The sequence below is a fragment of the Gymnoscopelus microlampas genome (assembly GCF_963454915.1).
Source record: "Gymnoscopelus microlampas genome assembly, chromosome: 13".
Lineage (NCBI taxonomy): Eukaryota > Metazoa > Chordata > Actinopteri > Myctophiformes > Myctophidae > Gymnoscopelus > Gymnoscopelus microlampas.
In genome coordinates, this window is record NC_139950.1 from 1,190,212 (window position 1) to 1,218,065 (window position 27,854).

The window sequence follows — 27,854 nt, forward strand, 5'->3', positions numbered from 1 at the left end:
AGCAAATGAACCTATAGCATCTGTCTCTATACTTTCGAGTTGTCTTGGGTTGGGTGGCCTGCAGGGTTGATTTCAGGGTGACTTCTGTCCCATGTCCCTCCAGCTCTTCCAGAGCAGCAGGTCTTTGCTCTTCCCCAGAGTCACCACACAGCGGGGCAGCCTGAAGCCGGCGTACTGCCCCACCCCGTCGTCATGTCCCATGGCCAACAGCATGGTCACGTTACCTGATATAGGATGACACACACAAACCTTTTCATGTCAAGGACCCCCAAACCGATATATATACAGTGGTGGAAACTGTTTTTTTTACTTAAGTGAAAGTATCAATAGTGCCATGTAGAAATACTCTGTTACAAGTAAAAGTCTGCAATTAACCCATTAAGACCTGAGGCGATTCTTTAAAAAAATCAAAATCCTAACAGTTTTTGGAAAAAAATCAAAAAAAAAAAAATGTCAAGATTTTTTTTTTAATAGCAGATCTACAAGCTCATAGCGCGGCACTCGGTGCCGCGCTATGAGCTTGTAGATCTGCTATTTTTGAATAGCCAAAGAAATCTAAAGTGTCACAGATCAGGTCTTAATGGGTTAAAAAAGGACTTGAGTAAAAGTACAAAAGTATTGGCATCAAAATGTCCTTCAAGTACCAAAAGTAAACATACTCATTATGCAGAAGTTTGTAGATCGGCTATTTAAGTAATGTAATGTTTGTTTTGTAATAATAATCAAAATCTACAAAGTAACTAGTAACTCAAGTTTTCAAATAATTGTAGCGGAGTAAAAGTACAATATTTGCCTCTGAGATAGTAGTGGAGTAGAAGTAAAAGTATTGGAAATTGGAGATACTCAAGTAAAGTACAAATACCTCAAAATTCAACTTAAGTACAGTACTTGAGTACATGTACTTCGTTACTTTACACCACTGGATATTTATGTATATATTTGGCCACGGACCACCCATCTGAAAACGTTTTGTGCCAGGGACCCCAGAAGGAGAAGATTTATGTACAAAAAACAATAATCACAATTATTCAAAATCTTCCAAAGATTTTCTCAAAAATAGCAGACGTACAAGCTTGCAGCGCGTGTGTGAGTGACACGCTGTGAGCTTGAAGATCTGCTATTTTTGAATAGCCCAACATGTACATGGATAAAGTGGTTAAACTCATGTGAACGTGGAGTTTCTGATACGTGCAGAAGCATTAAATACTATCCATATGTGTATATGTGCACACTGCACGGCATGTGTGTGTGTATCATATACGTATGCATGTAACATATGTGTAAAATGTGTCTTTTTCCATTGCAGAGCTATAGAAACCTTCAAGAATGTCATGTACGTGTGAACGTGGAGAGTTTCTGGTTTGTGCGGATGCATTATGGAATGTTGACTATTTTCCAGTGCTTGTGGAGGGGACACACACACCTCGGTCCAACCAGTTTATGTCTACAGGCGCTATGGCAGGGTGCCTTATGATGACTTATTATGACTGAATTCTTTGTCTGTCGCAACTGTGCAACATGTGAGAACGCACGCACGCGCACACACACACACACACACACACACACACACACACACACACACACACACACACACACACACACACACACACACACACACACACACACCCACCCACCAGTGGTGGAAAGTAACTGAGTACATTTACTTAAGTACAGTACTTAAGTAAAATTGTGAGGTATTTGTACTTTACTTGAGTATTTCCAATTTCCATTACTTTTCCTTCTACTCCACTACATCTCAGAGGCAAATATTGTACCTTTACTCCACTACAATTATATATACTTTAGTTACTAGTTACTTTTCAGATATAAATTATGATATAATGAAACATACATTAACCACTTTAGCGCTATTTTATACATAGGCTATTTGAAAATAGCAGATCTACAAGCTCACAACACGTCGCAGCGTGGCGCGTTGTGAGCTAGTAGATCTGCTATTTTCAAATATTTAGTACTTTTACTTTTGGGACTTTAAGTACATTTTGATGCCAATACTTTTGTACTTTTACTCAAGTAAATTTTTAATTCTGGACTTTTACTTGTAACAGAGTATTTTTATATTGCAGTATTGATACTTTTACTTAAGTAAAGAATTTGAGTACTTTTTCCACCACTGCACACGCACGCGCGCACACACACACACACACACACACACACACACACACACACACACACACACACACACACACACACACACACACACACACACACACACACACACACACACACACACACACACACACACACACACACACACACACACACACACACACACTCTGTCTGTCACCCCTTACATCATACATTAAAACCAGGAAAGCATCCGTGTCATTTTAGATTTGAGCTATATAATAGCAACATACGTTTTTTAGGATTTAGAACAGTGGTCTAGAACAGTGGTTCTCGAAAATAGCAGACATATACAAGCTCACAGCACTATTTTTGGAAAATAGCAGTTACATTTATTTTTTGAATTTTGAATTTATTTTAACACTAAATAATCTTCTCTTCAATGGGTTGCTGGCACAAAACGTTTTCAGATGGGGGTCCGCGGCCATACATATATAAATTTGGGGGTCCTTGACACGAAAACGTGTGAGAACTACTGATTTAGAAGGCATTTGCAGAATCGGCCTCAGGTCTTAAAGGGATAGCTCACCCCAAAACATTTTTTTTCCTATCGATTAGTCACCCCATGGAGACTTGAATTCATGGATACGTTTTTGTTTTTGTCGCATTCCTAAGTCAATAATTTGATGACCGGCGGACCGGTAGGCAACGGTTCCGGTAGGAGACACAAAGGAGACTTTTTGTGTCTCCTACAGGAACCGTTTTTTTTTAGATTTTAGTGTCAGGCTTTTCTGTTCATTCTGGCCTGTAATGCTGGCCTCTTGCACGCGGCTTAATGTTTGACCATAGACCATAGAGTTAAAAATAATAGAGAGGGCACCGGAAATCCCCTCCCATCCACTTGCATTGAGTTGCTCGCCCAGCACATGGGCCGAAATCACCCCTTCTTCCAGGTTGTGAAATGTAACGGGCGGGGCCTATTTGGGGCTTCTGTGACACGTCATGCGTCACGGAGGTCACCTCCATGCGCAACCCTGTGTGCAAGCTCGCGAGTCGAGCCCATTGGTCGAAACCGTTTTCGCTCGTTCGTGACAGTGGCCCCAGGCCGTTTTACGCTGCAGTACCAATGAATGGCCAGCATGTCCAATAGGCTCTATTCACAGCAGCCATATTATGAAGACATTCACAGGTGTTACCAATGATACTAATGAAGGCTCTGTTCCATTCTGGTCAAACAGAGTCAGGGTGCTGATATTGTGCATGTTGGCTCACTGGAAACACTCTGTTACACCAGTGGGTCTAAAGTTGGGGTCCAGGGACCCTCATGGGCTTCCAAATGGCCCCTTACGGGTGTGTAACTCTCAGAGTTATGGGGGTCGTGGAAAACCACTGTGCTAGACTAAGGCCACATCCACACGGAGACGTTTCAAAAAATGTCACAGAAACGTTTTCAAAAAGTTTACTGTACACACAGAATCGTCTCAAGAAATGTGTGTGTCCACACGAAACCACTGAAGACGCCACAAAACGAAAACGCTGTAGTTTATATGCCCGGCCTGTGGGTGGTGCTGTGGAGTAAAGTAAGTACATTTACTCCATGTCCACTTGTTGCTGACAGTGGTAGTGTAGGAGCAGTGCTGTAAAAGCCCCATTGTAGCTTCTGCAGATCTACAAGCTTGTAGATCTGCTACTTTTGTGCAACGTGCTATATATACTTTTGATATTTTTGTGTGACGCTGTAGTTTGATCAATAAGGCACCGACGGGGGCCGCCATGGCGTCATCGGTTTCAGGAAAGATGCGTCTTTAGGTGTACACACGGAGACGCAAGAGTGGCGTTTTCAGATTAATCCACTCTGGGACCCGTTTTCAAAAAGAAGTGTATTGCGGACCTAAAACGCCGGCTCCGTGTGGACGAAACGTCAAAACGATTAAAAACGTATGCGGATTCACCCAAAAACGTCTCCGTGTGGATGTGGCCTAGATGGAACAGAGCCTTCATTAGTATCATTGGTAACATCTGTGAAGGAAGTGATAATATGGCTGCTGTGCATAGAGCCTATTGTGTGCTTCAATGCAACCTCTTGGTTCTGGGGGCTTGGGTCAGACTGAAGAGGTCCTTTGTCCATCAGACAGACTTTGAGGCTTAATCAGGAGTTTGGCCAGGAGTAGGCTGAGCGGTGGACATTGCTCTTGTCTTTATGTTGTTTTTGTTTTTTTTGTGTCATGTCAAATATGTGTACTGTATACCATTGGTTCTCAAAGTGGGGTCCGGGCACCCCCAGGGGTACTTGAGGGGGTTCCAGGGGGTCCCCAGCTAAATGATGGACAGGAACCAAATGGACCCTTATGGGTCTGTAACTCTGAGAGTGTACAAATGGAACCAAATGGAGTTAAATTATCATTGATTTTACAATATAAATTGGGGTCCCAGAGATAGGAATGCCATTAAATGGGGGTCCATAGCCTAAAATACAGGTCAAACTGGGGGTCCTTGGAATTAAAATGGTTGAAAATCACTGCTAGAGCCATACAAATCTTCTCATATGTGGGTCATATCTGTCATATCCAAATGGGGGTCCGTGGGCTAATAAGTGTCAATTTGGGGGTCCTTGACACGAAAAAGTTTGAGAACCACTGCTGTATGCAGTATAGAGATAGACCCTGATGAAGACCTTCTAGGTCGAAACGCGTTGGTCATACTTATTTGCCTTGCTCTAATAAATTCATACTTTTTTTTTCACGCGAGACGGAGTGCCTTGGAATTATTTTCTTTGCAAGTCTGCATTTCACACCTTTTTGGCAAGCAGTACTTCTTTGGAAATCCTCTTTTGTTTATATGTATACAGTATGTGTTGCATACAGGGCTGCTGAGTCGCAAGACACATTTCAGTGTGAGCTGACAATAAAGTATTATCGTATCGTAGTTACAGACCCCGTAAGGGTCCATTTGGTTCCATTTGCACTCTCTCAGAGTTATAAGACCCTGTAAGGGTACATACGTAACCCAGAGGGTCCATGGACCTCACTCTGAGAACCATTACAATAACATGTATGCAATACTGTATGTAAAGTCAAACTTATACAGATTTTGGTTCTCAAAGTGGGGTCCCCCTTGAGGGGGTTCCAAATGGACCCTTACAAGTCTGTAACTCTGAGAGTGTACACATGGAACCAAATGGACCCTTACAGGTCTGTAACTCTGAGAGTGCATAAATGGAACAAAATGGTTATGGGGTCCTTGAAATTAAAAAGCTTGAGAACCACTGATCTAATTGTATAATAGTTGCAGCTCCAAGTTAGTAAAATAATAGAAGAATTTAAAACTGTACATCAATTCAAATATATTACAGCAGTGGTTCTCAAACTTTTTCATGTCAAGGACCCCCAAATTTACACTTATTACCCCGCGGACCCCCATTTGAAAAGATAAGCCAGGGACCCCCATAAGAGAAGATTTTTTTACAGCTCTAGCAGTGATTCTCAACCATTTTAATTTCAAGGACCCCCAGTTTGACATGCATTAGGCTACAGACCCCCATTTAATGGCATTTATACCGCTGGGACCCCAATTTATATTGTAAAATCAATGTTAATTTAACTCTGAGAGTGTACAAATGGAACCAAATGGACCCTGTAGACTCTCAGAGTTACAGACCCATAAGGGTCCATTTGGTTCCTGTTACAGACCCATAAGGGTCCATTTGGTTCCATGTTACCGATACCGACACCAGCATTTTAGGCAGAATCGGCAGCTTTTCCGATACTGGTCTCGGTATCGGAACAGTCTACAGCAGGGGCCTTCAACGTTTTTTCCAAGGCCATGGACCCCTTAGCTGAGAGAGAGATGAAGCAGGGACCCCCCCACACACTACATATTGTATAACATTGTGTTGCAGATTTAACTTTTTCATAGATTTCATAGATAGATTCATAGACTTGTGTAGCGTTGTTCTGTTGGGATTCATGTTAACCCATTGAGACCTGAAGCCGATTCTACATGTCTCCTAAATCCCAACAGTATTCTGAAAAACCTATGTTTCTATATCAGTGGTGCTCAATCTTTTTCATGTCAAGGACCCCCAAAATTATATGTATTTGGCCGCCGACCCCCATCTCAAAATATTTTGTTCCAGGGACCCCCCAGAAGCAAAGATTTGAGTTGGTGGCGGGTCTTTTCGTAATCCGGCTCTTAACCCTTTAAGAGGCAGCTCTTAACCAGGTCGCTCCAATGAACTGCAGCGGCCAATAAGGTATCTAGGTTTCTATATCTATGACTTAAACCATCAATATTTTTTAAAACTTGCTCTTTTCCCCCCCACACCAAACCTTCTTTGCCAAAAATAGCCGATCTTGTGAGCTTGCATATCTGCTATTTTTGGCTAATGTTCCCCTCAGAAAAGGGCTCAGGGGTTAATGTAAAATGTGTGTCAATATAGCATCACAATAATTTTAACAACTTTTTTAACATAACATTTTAACACAAATCTTTGCTTCTGGGGGTCCCTGGCACAACGTATTTTCAGAATGGGGGTCCGCGGCCAATATATATTTCAATTTGGGGGGTCCCTGGCATGAAAACGTTTGAGAAGCACTGCCCCTGGACCCCCCCCTGTTGAAAACCCCATGGTCTACAGTATACAGTACCTGTACGGTATGACGTCAGGGCTTTGCCAGCCAGACTGTTGGCGATGTTGGCGACGGCCACGGCGGCGTGGAGCCCGGCGTGGTACGCCATCTTGGGCTCGTCGAGGTGGGCGCAGTCGCCCACGGCGTACACGTTGGCGAAGCCCTCCACCTGGAGGTGCTCGTTCACCTGCACCGCTCCACCCTTGGCCAGGCAGGCGGGCGCTGCAACAACAACAACAACAACACCGTCAAAACAACCACCTTTTAGAAACAATAGGCTCTATGCACAGCAGCCATATTGTGAAGACATTCACAGGTGTTACCAATGATACTAATGAAGGCTCTGTTCCATTCTGGTCAGACGGAGTCAGGGTGCTGATATTGTGCATGTTGGCTCACTGGAAACACTCCCAAATGGCCCTTTACGGGTGTGTAACTCTGAGAGTGTACAAATGGTTACGGGTCCATTTGGTTCCATTTGTACACTCTCAGAGTTATGGGGGTCGTGGAAATCTGAAATTCAAAAATCTGAGAACCACTGTGCTACACTAAATGGAACTGAGCCTTCCTTCATTAGTATCACTGGTAACACCTGTGAAGGAAGTGATAATATGGCTGTTGTGCATAGAGCCTATTCATCGTATTCGTGTTTTCTTTGGTTTAGTGTAAGAAATATGACTTGTTCAGTGGTGTAAAGTAACTAAGTACATTTACTCAAGTACCGTACTTAAGTACAATTTTGAGGTACTTTGACTTAATTGGAGTATTTCCAACTTTCAATACTTTTACTTCCACTACATCTCAAAGGCAAATATTGTACTTTTACTCCACTACAATTATTTGAAAACTTTAGTTACTAGTTACAGAGTACTTTGTGTTGCAGTATTGATACTGTATATATATAGAGTGAGTGTTTCTTACGCAGGCTGGAGGCATAGGCTGACGAGTTGATCCTCTGACCCGTGCAGCAGATCACCAGGTCCACCGTGAACTTTGACCCCGTGTCGGTGGTCACCACCGTGTCCTTCCGGGTCACGTTTAGCTCCAGGTCATCCAGGTTAGACACCTTCTGACCTGACACGAGACAATAACATTACTAACCCAGGTCAAACTAAGCAAAGTAGTATATTTAAGTGGTATAAATACATTTAATAAATAATAATGTGAAAATGGTTCCCGGACAGTTTTTAAGTTGCTTAATAGGCTCTATGCACAGCAGCCATATTGGGAATGAATTGGGCCCCTTCCTTACTTCCTTCACAGGTGTTACCAATGATACTAATTAAGGCTCTGTTCCATTTAGTGTGGCATAATGGTTGTCTTATTTTCAAGGACGCCCAATGTCGCCCATAACTCTGAGAGTGTACAAATGGAACCAAATGGACCCGTAATACTATTCAGTATTTAGATATTTGATATTAATTTTATCAGACACGCCCCCTTCCTATACAAACCCATAGTAACTTCAAACTAACATTTTTATGTTAGATTAATCAGAAACACCCGTCCTTGGTTCTGGTGACTGATATTGTCCTTCTAATACGCGAGGAGACCCGTGTTTTTTCAATTACTTTTTTTCATGTATTAAAAAAAAAAAGATGAAAACAATGAAAACATTAAATTAAATAAATGAAAAAAGTAATTGAAAAAACACGGCCCCCCCTCACGTATTAGGAGGGCAGGGTGAGTCACCAGAACCAAGGACAGGTGTTTTTGATGAATCTAACATGTTAAAAATGGAGTTTGAAAATGAATATCAAATATCTAAATACTGAATCAAGCAACTTAAAAACTGTCTGGGGGGCTCACAAAAGCCTGAGTAGACGATAAAATTACCCATTTAAAAACAAAAAGTTAAATATCCTTTTAATGTTGATTTGGCACACTGACTATCAAGAAAAATACAAACATGGCACCTTGTGTCAAAAAGGTTGCCGACCCCTGTTCTACAGCTACGTATGTTATTGTATTTATTTACCCAGAATGAGTTCTACTCCTTTCTCCAGCAGAACGTCTTTGGCCTGTCGTCTGACGCTGGGCAGCAGCCCCGGGTCGGCCAGTCCCACACGGGAATGGATCAGAACCACCTGACAGCACACACACACACACACACACACACACACACACACACACACACACACACACACACACACACACACACACACACACACACACACACACACACACACACACACACACACACACACACACACTGTACTGCAGTGGTATATATCACTTACATTCATTTAATCGGGAACGCATCTCTGTCATTCTAGATCTCTTTGGCTATTTTTGAAAAAATCGTGAAAATCTTTCAATATACTGTATATATTTTTTCAAAGCTTACATTTGTAACTCAAGTCTTTGCTTCTGGGGATTCTACAAATGTCTTTTCTTTTTTTTTTTTTACTTATGTTGCTATATATCAGTGGTTCTTAAACTTTTTTCATGTCAAGGACCTCCCAAAATGATATGTATTTGGCTGCGGACCCCCATCTGAAAATAATTTGTTCCAGGGACCCCCCTAGAAGCAAAGATTTGAGTTCAAATGTATTCAAAGATTTGCACACATTTTTTTTTTTCCAAAAATAGCCATAGAAATCTTAAAATGACACAGATGCGTTACCGGTCTTAACCCATTAAGACCTGGAACTGTGTCATTTTTAGATTTGAGCTAAAAAGCATTATTTTACACTTTGGGCAATTCAAAAATAGCAGATATACAAGCTCGTAGCGCGGCAACTAATATCTCTATCACAGTATATACCGGCTGCTATGCTCACGCGCCTTATCTCTAAACCTCATGCACATAATGTTTGGGTGGATAGGCTATGTGTAAATATGTAGATACCGTGTTGATTCCTTCTTTCTTTCCCTGTTCTGTTCTGGTCTCACCTTCTTGTGTGTGTTTTCTGTTCTGGTCTCACCTTCTTGTGTGGGTATTCTGTCTTGATCTCAGCAGCCATCTCCACACCGGTCGACCCTCCTCCTACCACCAACACTGCGTCTGCTGCCTGGATCTGGACCGATACAACACAACACGACACATCACAACGCAACACGACTAATCACATTCACAACACAACACTATTCTGTTCTCCTCAGCATCCGTACCAGTGTTGCCATGTCTGCTTATATTATACGTAAGAGAGTTTGGGCTTCTTTTTCTGTAAAGTAGCTTGTAAATATTGGTAGTTTGCGGCTTGCGTATTCTTTTGGCCTTGTTTCTAAAGTGTAGTTGTTCAAGTTGTTCATTGGGGTTTGTTTCTAAAGTGTACAGTAGTAGTTGCTTATTTGGGCTTGTTTCTAAAGTGTAGTTTCTTATTTGGGCTTGTTTCTAAAGTGTAGTTGCTTATTTGGGCTTGTTTCTAAAGTGTAGTTGCTTATTTGGGCTTGTTTCTAAAGTGTAGTTGCTTATTTGGGCTTGTTTCTAAAGTGTAGTTGCTTATTTGGGCTTGCTTCCCATTTTTTTATTATTGTTTAAACCAGTGGTACTCAAATACTTTCATGCCATGGACCCCCACATTAATATTAATATTTGAGGACCCCAGGAAGACTAGCGACCACTTTGTGGAAGCTAATGGGGATCCTAATAAAGAATAAAGAATAGTAGGCTTTTGTGCCTAACCCCCCTATCTGAAAATGTTTTGTGCCAGGGACCCCCGGAACAGATTTGTTCCACATTTTATTTCTCGATTTTTTTGCCTACAACGTGTCGCGATGCGACACGTTGTGGGCTTGCAGATCGGCTATTTTCAAATGCACAGTATACAGGTTAAAAGTGCTCATGCGGCCTATAATAGTCTTCTTTTAGCTTCTTTTGGGGTTGTTTTCCTAGACCTGGTATGCTTATTTCTCTCCCAAAATCTGGCAACGCTGGTCCGCACCTCCTTGACAAACTCCTGGTACTTGAGGATGGCGGTCTGGTAGGAGGCCAGAGTGTTGTATTTCCCAGGGAACGGCCCGTCAGTCCCAGTACACAGGACCAGATGGGAGAACTGGATCTCCTGGTGGAAAAAACACACAAAACAACATAACACAGCATTCAATGCAATCCATAGGCTAAGTTTTATGTGTGCAGTGCTGGAAAGTAACTAAGTATACTGTACTTAAGTGCAGTTTTAAGGTACTATTACTTACTAGGAGTATTTCAAATGTTCTATACTTTTACTTCTACTACACTACATCTCAGAGACACATTTTGTACTTTTACTCCATTACAATTACTTAGTTACTTTGTGGATTTTGATTATTATTATTATTATTATTATTACCAAACATACTTTAACAACTTCAGCTCTATTTAAACTTATCTTGACGCGTTGTGAGCTTGTAGATCTGCTATTTTGGTACTTCAAATATATTTTGTTGCCAATACTTTTGTAATTTTACTCAAGTACATTTTGATTACCAGAGTTTTACTTGCAACAGAGTGCTTCTACATTGCAGTATTGATACTTTTACTTTTAAAAATGGAGTACTTTTCCCACCACTGTATGTGTGTTCAGTTGTCTCCCTCTCCTGACAGAGACAGGTAAATTCTATAATCTCTGAACCACAATATAAAGTGTATACTGCGCATGGGAGACATAACTCTATGACATTGGTTCTCAAAGTGGGGTCCGGGGACCCCCAGGGGTACTTGAGGGGGTTCCAGGGGGTCCCAAGCTAAATGATGGATAGGAACCAAATGGACCCTTATGGGTCTGTAACTCAGAGTTACAGACCCAGTTAAATTAACATTAATTTTACAATATGAATTGGGGTCCCAGAGATAGAAATGCCATTAAATGGGGGTCCGTAGCCTAATGCAGGTCAAACTGGGGGTCCTTGAAATTAAAATGGTTGAGAATCACTGCTAGAGCCGTAAACATCTTCTCTTATGGGGGTCCCTGGCTTATCTTTTCAAATGGGGGTCCGCGGGCTAATAAGTGTCAATTTGGGGGTCCTTGACATTGAAAAGGTTTGAGAACCACTGCTCTATGACACCAAACGATGCAGAGGAGCCCTGTGGCATCACCCTCCCCAAACACAGAAGAAGGGGGGAAAAGGGAGTATGCGCTATAATAGGCCAGTTGGTTTTCAACCTTTTTCATGCCAAGGACCCCTAAATTGATATACATTTGACCGCGGACCCCCATCTGAAAATGTTTTGTGCCAGGGACCCCCGGAAGCAAAGATTTGAGTAAAAAATGTTCGCTTTAAAAAATACATATGTTCAAAGATATGCACACATTTTCACGATTTTTCAGAAATAGCAGATCTACAAGCGCATAGCGCGGCACTCGGTGCCGCGCTATGCGCTTGTAGATCTGCTATTTTTGAATAGCCAAAGCTAAGTAGTTAAAATGATTGTGACGCTATGTTTACTCATTTAGCCAGGGACAAGCTCACAGCTTGTAGAGTGGCTATGTTTTCGCCCGTTTCTTATATTCTTAGAATATTTGACAATTTGGTCAATGTTTGACCATTTCTTATGGTATAGTTTATTGAATACTTTTGACACAATGAAAAATTCATTTCAGAGGTGTTAAAAACGTTCTTAAAAGGTTTTAAAAGTCCTTAAATTGTAACTTTATAAATGTGCAGATACCCTGTATACACTTATACTGTATGTTGGTTTGTTTACTGTTAAGTGAGAAAACAATGTTGCCCATTAAAGGTAGGGTAAGTGATTTTCTTTGGTTAAAATACATGTTAAATAGCTCTATATTCTGATAGTACTCATTGCTATAGAGTGTTTGTTCAGTAACAGGAGTCTCCTTGTCTCTCCACCTCTTTATTAAACAGAGAATTCATTTTCAGGTCGGGATACCAATTTTATCCAATCAGGATAGAGAACTCAGTCAGGATACAGATTAAACAAGTGAAATGGGAAGTGATGACACAAAGAAATGAGCAGACCAAATTGGAAATAGAACACTATAAAAATGAAGCTGATAAATGGGGACTCTCTCCTGATTGGCTGAAATTTTGTCACGTACCTGAACATTTATTTTCTGTTTAATAAAGAGCTGGAGAGACAAGGAGACCCCTGTTACTGAACAACCACTCTATAGCAACGAGTACAGAATATAGTGCTTTAACCTTTTAACAAAAAACATTTTGTTAACCAAAGTTAATCATCTGGGGACCCCCTAAAATAAATTGACATTGTCAACCAACCTGACAACCAGGGTAGGGACCCCACCTCTAACCACTGCAGATGTGCATTTACCACATGAACCCTAGCGTACCTGTTATGGGATGAACGTGATTTGGCCAAAAATATCCAATCTACAAGCCCACAATGCGTTGCGTTGGGACCTGTTGTGAGCTTATAGAGCACTGTTTTGGTTAAAGAGATTTGGTGTTGAGGGGGAAAAAGCAACAGACCTATAGAGCCCTCGGGGACCCCGGTCAACTAAGTATATAGGGTTTAAGTGGTTAACATACTAAAACTTCTCAGGCTGTGCCCTCAAAATAATCATATTTGAACTGGGGACCCCCCACTCTGACAAGCACTTGGAATTGAATTGTAGGAGTTGAGGCATTACATTTAGTATGATTCGGTTCCACAGATAAACATTGTGAAAATAGCTGAACTACAACAGCAAAACAAACTTTGCTTTAAACTGACTCTCCAAGAGAGATTTCTCCATTACAACCGTGATTATGTTGGAGCCAGAAATATGATTTCTGTTTACTGTGTTACTTCTGTGTGTTTGCGTGTGATTCTCTCATTGACCACCAGGGCGCATATTGGAAAGAAAATAGGCTCTATAGACGGATTTCCGCGCGACGTCATCACAGAGCAGAATGCGCAATCTGCGCATGCTCGGGGGAAACGAAAACGAGCGCCGTTCACTCTGTTGTTATGTTCGGGAGTTAGATAGCCATAATTCTGCTATTATAGGCATAATAGGCATAATGCTGCTATTATATACAAACAGATCCAACTTTCGACAAATCATTTTTATTGAGTAAACAAGGTATTACAAACTGCATAATTTAATCTACTTTCATTAAACCCGGTGAAGATCATTGCTTTTATGAATGGACATTTGACCAGAGCTGCTGCGGGTAATGGCGCCCTCTACCGGACCTATAGGCTTCCCCCTCCTCTGCGCGGTCATATCCTCTCAATGTTTACAAACATGAAACCCGTCTATGCACAGCAGCTATATTATCACTTCCTTCACAGGTGTTACCAATGATACTAATGAAGGCTCTGTTCCATTTAGTGTAGCATAGTGGTTTCCACGACTCCCATAACTCTGAGAGTGTACAAATGGAACCAAATGGACCCGTAACTGTAAGGGGCCATTTGGAAGCCCATGAGGGTCCCTGGAGCCCAACTGTAGACCCACTGGTGTAGCAGAGTGTTTCCAGCAGTGAGCCAACATTCACAACATCAGCACCCTGACTCTGTTTGACCAGAATGGAACAGAGCCTTCATTAGTATCATTAGAAATACCTGTGCATTTCTTCATAATATGGCTGTTGTGAATAGAGCCTATTGGGCCACTTCCTTACTTCCATCACAGGTGTTGCCAATGATACTAATGTTCCATTCTGGTCAAACAGAGTCAGGGTGCTGATATTGTGCATGTTGGCTCACTAGAAACACTCTGCTACACCAGTGGGACTGAAAATGTGGTCCTGGGACCTGGTGTTAGTTCATTCTAGTGAGGCGCGTCGAAGTAAGACATGACAGAATGGGTTTCGTTTGGTGCCGGCCTGCGCGCACATACTGGTTCTTATCAGTGTGACGTTGTCTGTTAAGGGGTCTATAGACAGGTTTCCTGTTAGTAAACATGAGAGGATATGACCGCGCAGAGGAGGGGGAAGCCTATAGAGGGCGCCATTACCCGCAGCAGCTCTGGTCAAATGTCCATTCAAAAAAGAAATGATCTTCACCGGGTTTAATGAAAGTAGATTAAATTATGCAGTTTGTAATACCTTGTTTACTCAATAAAAATGATTTGTCGGAAGTTGGATCTGTTTGTATATAATAGCAGCATTATGCCTATTATGCCTATAATAGCAGAATTATGGCTATCTAACTCCCGAACACAACAACAGAGTGAACGGCGCAACAATTCGTTTCCCCCGAGCATGCGCAGATTGCGCATTCTGCTCTGTGATGACGTCGCGCGGAAATCCGTCTATAGGCTCTAAACAAAGCAGCCATATTGGAAAGAAATTGGGCCTCTTCTTACTTCCTTCACAGGTGTTACCAATGATACTAATGAAGGCTCTGTTCCATTCTGGTCATGGTGCTGATATTGTGCATGTTGGCTCACTAGAAACACTCCATTCTGGTTCCTAAATGGCCACTTATGGTGGGTGTGTAACTCTGAGAGTGTACAAATGGAACCAAATTGGTTCCATTTGTACACTCTCAGAGTTATGGGGGTCCTTGAAAATAAGACAACCACTATCTGCCATACTAAATGGAACAGAGCCTTAATTAGTATCATTGGTAAGACCGGTGAAGGAAGTAAGGAAGGGGCCCAATTCATTCCCAATATGGCTGCTGTGCATAGAGCCTATTGGTGTGCAAAAGGGGAAAGCCACCCAGTGTTCAACAGTGTGTGCGTTTCGGTGTCTATTTGTCAGGTGATGTATTGTTTTACATCTGTGTGGAGAACATGAATCACATGCCCTGCTGATATAGCAACCAACTGATACCAAAAGGTGTGGATAAAATAAACACATCACCAAAGATATATACACTCACGACGCATTGCGAGCTTGTAGATCTGCTATTTTCAAATGGCTGAAATGTATATTGGGCTGAAGTGGGTATTGGGCAATGTATGTTTTTGTAATAATAATCAAAATCTACAAAGTAACTAAAGTTTTCAAATAATTGTAGTGGAGTAAAAGTATAATATTTGCTCCTGAGATGTAGTGGAGTAGAACTAAAAGTATTGAAAATGTGAAATACTTTAGTAAAGTAAAGGTACCTCAAATCTTTACCTACAGTAAGTACAGTACTTGAGTAAATAAACTTAGTTAATTTACACTACTGCATTGATATGATATTTGGTTGTAATGCTTTGAACTCAGTATTTTATACATAGCTACTGTACATGAAACCTATATTAATCAAATCGTATCCCTCAGTGAGATTTCAGTCTATGCAGTTTTTGTTTTTTGAAGAATGAAAACTAGAACTACCTCACAGCTACAGAGGAAACTCTGATTTGTACCGTTTCCATGTCATCATGAAGGAAACGATGTGCACATCACTGTGGTCCGTTCCTCTTTCAGAGAGAAGAGGTTGCATCTGTTCCACTTTACTGTAAGTAGTTCTCAACCTTTTTCATTTCAGTGACCCCCCCCCAGTTTGATATGCATCACTCCCAATTTTCCGCCATAATCTGAAGACTCAGCCCATTTGGATGCTATCAATGCATTGAATGGGACATTATCACGTTTTATCAGACCATTGAATGGGCGAAGTAGGCGACATACTGACCTACCAGCGATTTATCACACAATAGGCTCTATGCACAGCAGCCATATTATCACTTCCTTCACAGGTGTTACCAATGATACTAATGAAGGCTCTGTTCCATTTAGTGTAGCGCAGTGGTTTCCACGACCCCCATAACTCTGAGAGTGTACAAATGGAACCAAATGGACCCTTACGGGTCCATTTGGTTCCATTTGTACACTCTCAGAGTTACACACCTGTAAGGGGCCATTTGGAAGCCCATGAGGGTCCCTGGACCCCAACTGTAGACCCACTGGTGTAACAGAGTGTTTCCAGTGAGCCAACATGCACAATATCAGCACCCTGACTCTGTTTGACCAGAATGGAACAGAGCCTTCATTAGTATCATTGGTAACACCTGTGAATGTCTTCATAATATGGCTGCTGTGAATAGAGCCAATTCATTGGGTGTTATCAAGACATACTGACTTACCGACGGAGATGACTTAAAAGTTCAGTTTCGGTTTCGGACCATGACGGAGGCACGCAGTCTCAAGCGAACTGAAGCCACGTGAGACCACCGACCGAGCGAGCTAAAGCGAGCGAGTTGCCATCCCGAACGTTGCGACGTTCGCTTGAGCCTACTCAGCGCCGTTGGAGTTATGTACCTATAGACACAGAATGGTAAATCATGTTGTGGGGACTGCTCTGCCTCCGATTAGGTCAATATAGCTCCTGATTACGGCCAATGAATGGTATGATAAATCGCGGGGTAGGTCAGTATGTCGCCTACTCGCCCATTCAATGGTCTGATAAAACGTGATAATCTCCCATTCAGTGCATTGATAGCATTCGAAGCCGGTGGCCTTGACGACCATGCGGTCTTATGCAAAGGTTAAAACATAATTTTAGATGTCATTTAGACAGATACTGCCTCCAATGTACAGATAATAATGTTTTGATATTATAAGGTTTAGACTAATGGTTTACCTGTGATCCTAGTTTACTTAGGCACTACACTGTCTCTCTGCATTTGATGTGTGTATGTGTTTACCTCGCAATTGTAAATTAGGCAACCAACCCCTATTTCAGGGGTCTTCAACAGGGGGTCCTCAGAGTTACTACAGTGGGGCCGCCAAATCTTCTGTGTGATAGGCAGAGCATGTGAGCGGAGCGGAGCGCGAGCGGAGCGACGCGATTTTGACGTGAGCGCGGAGCTGGTTATAAAAAGGTTGGAGCGCTACTCAGAGCGAGGACCGCCTCCCGCTCCAGGCCGCCCTCGCGGGGGCCACGCACCGAATGTTTGAGCATGCCCGGTCGCACGGACTCAGAGACACACAGACATCCGCAGTGCACAGCGCACCGAGATTTCATTAGAATTTCTACTTTCTTTTTCCTTTCTTTTTTTTTACTGTTGAGCGACCCGGTTTGAGCGGAGCGTGGAGCGAGATTTGCGCAAATCAACGTGAGCGAGGAGCGACGGGGAGCGGAGCGCGGGGGGAGTTGACGTGAGCGAATAGCGAGCGTGAAACCGGCCCCCTGGAGCGCCGAGCGGCATTTCCACTCGCTCCGCTCCGCTCACGTGCTCTGGTGATAGGACCATGTTTTTTTACATGAACCACTTGAACCCCAGCATCCCTATTCTGAGTGGCTGTGGAACATTAGCCAAAAAAGCTCACAACGCCTCGCAGCTTGTAGATCGGCTATTTTTGGCAAAGAGGTTTGATGTAGAGGGGGAAAAAAGAGCAGTATTGATGGTTTAAGTTGGTTGTCTGAAAATGCACATTAATCCAACATACACTGATGATAGTGCTGTCAAAGTCTATGAAACTCTACGAAGTCTATGAACTTTTAAAATCTGCAACACAATTTTATACAATATGTAGTGAGGGGGTCCCTGCTTCATCTCTTTCTTGGCTAAGGGGTCCTTAGCCTGAAAACGTTGAAGACCCCTGCCCCATTTGGTACCATTCTCATCTCTGGGACCCCAATCTACTCTGTACCATCCTCAGTGGTGCTAAATTTAACTCTGAGAGTGTACAAATGGAACCGGTAAGGGTCCTTTTGGTTCCATTTGTATACTCTCAGAGTTACAGACCCGGTACTATAGCTCTTCAGGGCTTCTGGGGGTGCCCAGACCCCACTGTGAGTACCACTGCTGTAAACATCATGTGTGTGACCATCTCCTTGGCCCCCCCCTGTTTTTACCTGTCCTCCTCCCAGTACAACGGTCTGTCTCTCGGTGTCCACTCGCTCCACTCTGCCCTGAACGAAACTGTCCCCGAACGTCTCTGCGTACGGAATGAAGGTCTTCTGGGCGAACCCTGTGTGTGTGTGTGTGTGTGTGGGGAGGAAGCATGTGTCACAGGTTGGACTCATACAAACAACGATGGTTATTTTTTACAACGATGACAGTGAACTCGTGACACCATGAGAGCATGACAAACATGCAGTCCAAAGGCGCACAGTAGCAGCTACTGCTTTTAAAGGGTTAGAGGTCATTACGGGGCTTTTAGAGTTATAGTGTACGGTACTCTATAACTCTAAAAGCCTCGTAATGACCTCTAACCCTTTACTCTACCTACAAAGTAAAATATACAGATCCATTTGTACACTTGTAAACTACTAGAGGTGCGGGTCGCTACGCGACCCTGCCGTCTAGTCGCTGGCGCGAGGCTCTCGTGAAGTGGGCTGTAGATGTTTTGGACACGCAAACCAAAAGCGAGAGCAACAGTGTTTCCAGACGCAAACCGAAAACGAAAGCAAACTGAGAGACGGACACATTTCACCCGTTCATCTATCTATGTATTCACACAGGCTCTTGCAGGACCAGAATGTGCGGCACAGATTGATGAAGCAGCACGCTCAGCCCAGCGAGACGGCGCGCTGCGTTCAACCCTCCCAAAGAGTCAGACAGACAGTATTTGGATGGGGGGCGGGGTTGCCGGGGTTGCCATGTCCAGGAGTTGTAAGCGTGAAGTGGCGTGTAATTGGTTGGGGAAAGTGCGGCGACGCATGCGCAGTGCGCAGGGCGGTGTTTTTGCATCAAGCTGGTTGCTTGTTGCTCGCGTGCAATCTGGCAACAGTGATGGAACTTACACACACGCAAACATTCGACAGTGGATTCAAATTGTAAGGTAGATGTACACAGTTAAAGGGATAGTTCACCCCGAAATGCGATTCACAGGTGTTGCCAATGATACTAATGAAGGCTCTGTTCCATTCTGGTCAAACCGAGTCAGGGTGCTGATATTGTGCATGTTGGCCCACTGGAAACACTCTGTTACACCGGCGGGTCTAAAGTTGGGGTCCAGGGACCTTCATGGGCTTCCAAAATGTCCCCTTACGGCCTTACGGGTGTGTCATGCTGCGTTCACACCAAAATAACGCCTTTATAAAAAAACGCCTATACTCCATTTGACTTGGCGTTTTTTGATCAAACTGGGCGTGTCCAAGGAGCTGTCACTCAAGTCTCCTCAAGTGAGCTTTTTCGAGGCGAGACGAAAACGGGCTGTGCGAAGCAGAACGCATTATGAAGTCAAAAATGAAAAATAGCAGCTGCAGATGAGAAATAAGTCTATATTTAGTTACTACATAACCTATTTATGGAAAACAAATCTACAGAATGTTTATAAACAAGCTGCTAAATAACTGAACGGGCCGTCTGGTCGCTACCCCCCCACGCTGCTCTCCATGAGCCCGTCATAGGGCACTCTGTGACGGGGAGCACCGCTCGGTGTTTCCCCATGCTAGAAATGACCAAAGCGAACTTAAATCTTAATAAAAAAGCACAAACTACCTACTTCACAAGAATAATGTTGGTGTAATTAGGAGATTCGACAGGGAATCTATATTTTATATAGACAAATTAACAAGTTAAAGAAAAAATCACGTTGCAGTATTTCCTGCTTTTTTGTCTCTCGTCTCGCCGCTCAGCTGCTGCTGTCTCCGGCAGACTGACTGTGTGAGTCCCGCTACCTCCAAGGCCGAAGCCCGTAGACAGACAGATCTGTCTACGGGCATCCCTTTGATGCTTCGCTATTAGTTGAGCGACATATACACTGACTATTTAGGAAAAAGAGAGAGACACGTGTGTGTGTGTGTGTGTGTGTGTGTGTGTGTGTGTGTGTGTGTGTGTGTGTGTGTGTGTGTGTGCGCGCGCACCGAGTGCCGCGCTATGAGCTTGTAGATCTGCTATTTTTGAAAAATCGTGAAAATGTGTGCAAACTTTTGAATATATATATTGTTAAAGAGAACATTTGGAACTCAAATGTTTGCTTCTGGGGGGGTCCCTGAAACAAAATATTTTAGATGGGGGTCCGCGGCCAAATACATATAATTTTGGGGGTCCTGGAAAAGTTTGAGAACCACTGTCCTAGACCTAGAGTGAGTTTAACAATCTTCGGACCGGCATCTCCTCACGACCGCATTGCGACCACCGGGCGGGCGACTGGAGCTGTGTTTAAACTTCTGTTCTCAATTATATTGTTTAGTTTGTTGTCTGTCTGTTGCATGTTCACAACAACATCAATAATTATAATAATAGGCCTATATATATATATATATATATATATATATATATATATAATTATTATATTATTATAATAAACGATCTATCTATCTATCTTATGCATAGGCCTATATTCTAATCTATGTGATCTATCAATCACTTCATCTCATTGCAAAAGTTGAAAGATAAATGGATAGATGATCTATCCATCTATCTTTCAACTGAAATGATTCCCTCTGGGTTTTCAGACTCATGTCATGTCATAGCGACAACATGGATGATCAGCGGATCAGAGACACACACACACACACACACACACACACACACACACACACACACACACACACACACACACACACACACACACACACACACACACACACACACACACACACACACACACACACACACACACACACACACACACACACTGCAGGCAGCGAGGACAGCTCCTCTTGCTGGCCGAGAGCAGAGTGTGATCTGTTGTGATTTGTCGGTGTCTCTGTGATAAAGGTTATTATTAATTCATGATAGTATGTAGTAAATAATAATATAAGGGGGTCCGCGGCCAAATACATATAATTTTGGGGGTCCTTAGCATGGAAAAGTTTGAGAACGACTGTCCTAGACCTAGAGTGAGTTTAACAATCTTCAATACTTTAACATGCACAGCTACTAACTATCTCCCCACGACCGCATCGCGACCACCTGACTGGAGCTGTGTTTAAACTTCTGTTGTCTGTCTATACTCTATAGATGTAGGTCTAGTACATCTGCTAGATTAAAAACTTTAATCAATTAATATTTTGTTTTTGTGGGTGTGTGTTTAGTTCACGATCGGCATTCAATGGTTAGGGGGACAGTGACAGAGCTAAAGTAACTAAGTAAATATACTCAAGTACTGTACTTAAGTACTTTTTTTTACTTTACTGGAGTATTTCCAATTTTCAATACTTTTATCATCAGCGGATCGGACGGGACGAGACGACCGCATAATGAGTACTTTTACTTTTGGTACTTTAAGTACATTGTGATGCCAATACTTTTGTACTTTTACTTTTACTTGGAGTGCTTCTATATTGCAGTATTGATACTTTTACTTAAGTAAAACAAAAAAGTACTTTTCCCACAACTGACACACACACACACACACACACACACACACACACACACACACACACACACACACACACACAGTGTCTCCCCGGGAGATTTCCACTCGCTCGCCGAGTGCAGAGCAGAGCAGGTCTAGTGATCTGTTGTGTTTTGTCGGTGTCTCTGTGATAAAGGTTATTATTAATTCATGATAGTATGTAGTAACTTTAATATTCGTTTTGTGTGGATGTGTGTAGTCCAATTCCGCCTCCGGTTTTCATCTACCCCGCTCCGCCCGGTGAAAACCGGGCTGTGGTCCACAGCGGACCGTGTGGCCTGTCTGCCCCCCAGCAGGCTCTCCTTTCCCCGGGCTGAGCTCGTAGAGCGAGGGGCCTGCCTCACGGAACATAACCAGTTTTAACTGCTTTCACGACTTGTTGGTCACATATCCTTTTATTTCCGACCATATCTATGCAATGTTCTTGCCACATCACCATTAATATTACATATACAACCTTTATTTTAAAAAATAGATTTTTATTTCGGAAACCGCTGCTGCGAGCTGCGAGCTGACATTATTTTTGGCTCAATGAGCTAGTCCACGCCTACTCAGGTCCTACTGTGCTCTGATTGGCTAGAATCGCGCTTCAAGACGCCAACATTTTCTAGGCTTCAAAAACAAAAGCGTCAAAGCTCGGGTCTGGGGAGAAACAAAGCACGCCTTTACATTTAGGCGTTTAAACGCGCATGAACATTTTTAAAACGCCAATTTGCATAGAGATAACATTGAAAATAAAAGCTTTTTTTCATAAAGGCGTCCTTTGGTGTGAACACGGCATCACTCTGAAAGTGTACAAATGGAACCAAATGGACCCTTACTGGTCCACTTGGTTCCATTTGTATACTCTCAGAGTTATGGGGGTCGTGGAAACCACTGTGCTACACTAAATGGAACAGAGCCTTCATTAGTATCATTGGTAACAACTGTGAAGGAAGTGATAATATGGCTGCTGTGCATAGAGCCTATTAGCGGTAATAATACGCACCGGGCTGTACGGAGGCGCGCAGCGCCGCCACGTTGTGGTGGAAGGCGTCCCGCTGGTCCACGAGGGTGAACGGTACCCGGCGGGATTTGAGCTGCTGGGCGGCGGCGATTCCTCCAAAGCCCCCGCCCACCACCACCACATGGACCCCCTCCGTCGTCCCCCTGTCCGCCGCGGAGCCCTGCTGAGCACCCATCCCAGTCTGTCTTCTCTGTTGTCTCCGTCTCCCTCACACAGCTCTGTCCCAGAGATACCTGCTCCAACAACAACGACAACAAAAGGGAGTTACTTACACTTAACCCATTTAGACCGGTGTCATTTTTAGATTTCTTTGGCTGTTCAAAAATAGCAGATCTACAAGCTCATAGCGCGGCTACGAGCTTGTAGATCTGCTATTCAAGGACCACCCAAAATGTATTTGCCGCGGACATCACCAAATATTTGTGTTTGCTTTAAATATATATATATATATATATACAGTAAATATTCAAAGATTTGCTAAATTTTTCACGATTTTTTCAAAAATAGCAGTTCTATGCTATTTTTGAATAGTCAAAGAAATCTGAGTGCCGCGCCGAGTGCCGCGCTATGAGCTTGTAGATCTGCTATTTTTGTTTTAATCGTGAAACTGTGTGCAAATCTTTAGTTTGAATATATACATACTTTTTTAAAGCGAAAGTTTTTAACTCAAATCTTTGCTTCTGGGGATTTTACAAATGTCTTCTAAATCCTAACAGTTTTTTTTTAACTTATGTTGCTATATTATCAATGGTTTTCAAACTTTTTTCATGTCAAGGACCCCCAAAATAATATGTATTTGTCCGCGGACCCCCTCCCATCTTAAAAATATTTTGTTCCAGGGACCCCCAGAAGCAAAGATTTGAGTTAAAAATGATTTGCACAAATCATCAGATTTTTTCTAAAAATAGCAGATCTACAAGCTCATAGCTCGGCACTCGGTGCCGCGCTATGAGCTTGTATATCTGCTATTTTTGAATAGCCAAACAAGTCTTAAAATGACACACATGCGTTCCCTTCCCGGCCTTAAAGGGTTATTAGCCTACATGGTACATTTTGAGGCATTTATCTTGGCTCTGGGTTGCAATCAGAAGGAGCTCAAATTCCCAGATATTTGACAAGAAGTAGGATAGCAAGGAGACAAGGGTCAATTAATTTCACCCTGATAACCCCATAGCACTTGACCTTGTTATGTTGACCAAGACCGTGCAGGCTTACCCTGATCATTTTAGATTTTAACCACTTTAACCATTATTTTATACTTTGGCTATCAAAAAATAGCAGATCTACAAGCTCATAGTGCGGCACCGAGTGCCGCGCCATGAGCTTGTAGATCTGCTATTGATCGGCTAAAGTGGTTAATGTATGTTTTATAATGTAATAATTTATATCTGAAAAGTAACTAGTAACTAAAGTTTTCAAATAATTGTAGTGGAGTAAAAGTATAATATTAGCCTCTGAGATGTGGTGGAGTAGAAGTAAAAGTATTGGAAATTGGAACGGAAATACTCAAGTAAAGTACAAATACCTCAACATTTTACTTAAGTACAGTACTTAAGTAAATGTACTTAGTTACTTTCCACCACTGCATGTAAATATATGAAATAAGAGTCACTATATTCATAGAATGTCAATATAAACTGTAGCCATGGTTTACATGACGCTCGTCTGTCACAAGAGTCATGGAACTCACTTGTTCCTGTTTTTTGAATGTTCTCCATTTACAACCAGTACATCTACAAAAACGTTCAGATTTCAAATATAAAGTGCTGACTTCAAAGCCACGGATGTAACAAGTTAAAACGCCCGGGTCTGAGTACCCATATCTTCTGTATTGTTCAACACAAAGCATTTTAATCCGATCGGCGGCCATTTTCAATTGTGTTTATAATGTGTCAGAGTGCCCCCCAACCAACCAATAGGGGCGAGTAGTTGAAAGCATATGGAGACAATTCGAAGAAAATGGCCACCGATCAGATTAAAATGCTTTTAATTGAACAATACGAAAGAAACGGATACTTAAGACCGTGGCCGTTTTAACTCGTTACACCCGTGGCTTTAAGGTCAGCACTTAATATTTGAAATCTGAACGTTTATGTAGATGTGGCGGTTGTAAATGTAAAACATTCTCAAACCAGGAACAAGTGGTTCCATGACTGTCATGTTTCAGGGCTATATAAACTGTTGCTCCGACGGAACCTCTCCCTCCGCTGTGTAGCTCCGAGATGAGGTTCCTCGTTTCCCTCTGCCGTTTGAGCAGGACATTGTCGCACATTTTCCACATGACATGTTTCTTACCCATTTCTGCACATCGTATCCAAAAAGTAAAGCTTTTCCGCCATTCTCTCAGATGTTTTAAGTTCTAGCGCACCATAAAAGCTATCCAACGAGTAGAAGAAAGTATTTAATTTGCCTCGGTCTTCATCCGGTTACATGTTTTTAAAACATTGCGCAAGAGTTGCGCCCGTAGAGATAACATTAGATTCCCCTACTGGTCAAATGTTGAATTGCATCTTCTAATGCAAAATATTATGGAACCGGCTGAGGACCGAGGCGAATTAAATACTTTTTTCAACTCTTGGATAGATTTTATGGTGCGCTGGATACGATGTGCAGAAAGGGGTAAGAAACATGTAAAGTGGAAAATGTGCGACAATGTCCTGCTCAAACGGCACCGGGAAATATAGGACCTCATCTCGGAGCTACATAGCGGAGGGAGAGGTTCTAAATGGGACTATATTAGCTGTAGTATACAACCCTCGTAGACGTATTTATGATTCTGACGTTTTCAATCTACGAGAGTTGTAGGGTTCACGCCCCATGGAGACATGGACTCTCTGCACTATGCCCCTCAGATACTCCAAACGTGTACAAATTGAAAATAAGGTGCTTACCCCAAAACCCCAAATGTTAACTACTTCTACGCAGTAGTAGTTTAATGTAATAATCCATATCTTTCAATAAAGAAGTGTTTTAATGCCGTCTGTCGCCGAACGCCATTTTTCACCCTCGTTTACTTCCCGTTTACATTTAGTGTAATTCCGGGTTTCACCAGATGCGCCCCGTCACTACCCGTCACTACCGCCCATTGGGAACTTCCGACAGAATCGGCCACAGACGGCATTAAAACACTTCTTTATTGAAATATATGGATTATTACATTAAACCACTACCCCGTAGCGAGAGTTAACATTTGGGGCGTGGGGTTAAGCACCTTTATTTTCAATTTGTACATGTTTGGAGTATCTACGGGGTATAGTGCAGGAAGTTCCTGTGTCCATGGGGCGTGAACCCTACAACTATCGTAGATTGAAAACGTCTACGAGAGTTGTATTCTACAGCTATGCTGATTTTACGTCAGTATCTTACTGCTGAAAGGTGCGAAATGAAATCATAACATATTGGAAACCATTTCTTAGCAATATTCTATTCAAGCTCCTATATGACACACGTGACACATAATAAATAAGAGAATAACTCACTACTGAATAGATTCCAGATGCATCCAGAATAATCGATCAATCCGTTACTTTAAACCACGTTACTGTTGCTCTAAATTTGTGTAGTAATAAGGGTGTTCCATAGGGGGTGTTCAACCTGTGCTTGGCTAGTTGTGAAAAAAAAATTGCAGATCTACAAGCTCACAACGCGCCGCTGCGCGACGCGTTGTGAGCTTGTAGATTTGCTATTTTTTTGCAGCAGCGCAACTGCTCTGTCTACCGGGTCTGTACAGACACCGCCCCTCCATTACGTAACCATGCGGTTCCACCAATGAGAGCTCTCTGTGCTCCCAAAAGAGGGCGGGTCTTAGATATGAGGTTTCTTTTTTTTCCTTTTGAACTTTATTAACAGTGAGTAAAATGACAAAACAAACAAACTGAGGTTTCAGCCATAGATATAGAAACCTAGATATACCTAACCTCGGTCCCAGCCTCACTCATCTGCGAAAAGAAGATATACCTCATTGGCCTCTGCAGTTCGTTGGAGCTGTTTAGTATGGTCAAAGATTGTTAATTTAGCAAGATACACATTCTCCATTGGAGCCACTAGAGGCGAAGTAGTACACAAATCCTACAAATGGTCTCCTACGTAGGCGTGGTTGTCTTCTCCCCCGAACATCCCACCACCCTCCCCTCCCCTCCCCTCTCCCTGGCTGACAACGTCATATGGATGTGTATTTGTGTATTTTCTTCATTAAAGAAAATAAATGCTTAATACATGTTTGAAAGTAAACTGTTATTGGCAAAGATGCTTTTAAGAAACCTATGAAATTCCCACTACAAACACACATGTATTATTATTCTTATGCTAGATGTGCTCTAACCTGACTAGCCAGATGAGGGCGGTATTGAGTCATAAATTCAATACAAACAAAGTTGTGTCGCTGCTGGCAAGCAAGTGTGTGTGTGTGTGTGTGTGTGTGTGTGTGTGTGTGTGTGTGTGTGTGTGTGTGTGTGTGTGTGTGTGTGTGTGTGTGTGTGTGTGTGTGTGTGTGTGTGTGTGTGTGTGTATTCCGGGTTTTATGTATGTATTTTATTTTTCTCAAAATGGCCAGCTGGTTGTTATAGTGGTCAATTTGCTAAACATCTCGACAGACCCAACCAACCCTTAGGACATTTTTACCTGTAGAAATCAACTCTCGTAGACGTATTTATGATTCTGACGTTTGAAAACGTCAGAATCATAAATACGTCTACGAGAATTGTATTCTACAGCTAGTCTTGATCCAAGGCTAGTGTGTATGCATCCATGAGTATGACAAATGGCCATAAAATGTGACTTGGAAAAAAAGTGGTCCTGTGGTTCACTTTCCTCAAGTTAGGGGTCAGGTTGATCCAAGACAAGGGGTAGTTGACCCATGACAATTACATTTTTCAAGTTTAAACCTGAGCATAGTTTAAACTTTAAACACATTTGCCTTTTGCAAATGGTCTCTTTTTTTTCTTCTTTCTTAATGGTAACTTTTAGACTATATAAAACCAACCAAGTAAAGTTTGGTATTCTGAACCTTTTTAAATATTTGCAAGTGTCAGAACGATAATGACAAC

General features: G+C 42.4%; 1 protein-coding gene across 2 annotated transcripts; it reads right to left on the reverse strand.

The window, feature by feature from the left end:
* aifm2 (AIF family member 2) lies at positions 1-26,369 on the reverse strand. 2 transcript variants are annotated; one of them, XM_084075612.1, is made up of 9 exons: positions 26,289-26,369; positions 22,792-23,042; positions 18,349-18,464; positions 10,604-10,723; positions 9,644-9,736; positions 8,695-8,803; positions 7,638-7,790; positions 6,735-6,938; positions 1-224 (listed from the first exon to the last, which is right to left on the reverse strand). In XM_084075612.1, exons 2-9 carry the CDS (start codon positions 22,982-22,984, stop codon positions 73-75), a joined length of 1,140 nt encoding a protein of 379 aa, XP_083931738.1. In that variant the 5' UTR covers positions 22,985-23,042; positions 26,289-26,369; the 3' UTR covers positions 1-72. The 2 variants fall into 2 exon arrangements, with proteins under 2 accessions (XP_083931738.1, XP_083931739.1); XM_084075613.1 differs by lacking the exon at positions 18,349-18,464.
* Between the last annotated feature and the right edge of the window lie 1,485 nt (positions 26,370-27,854).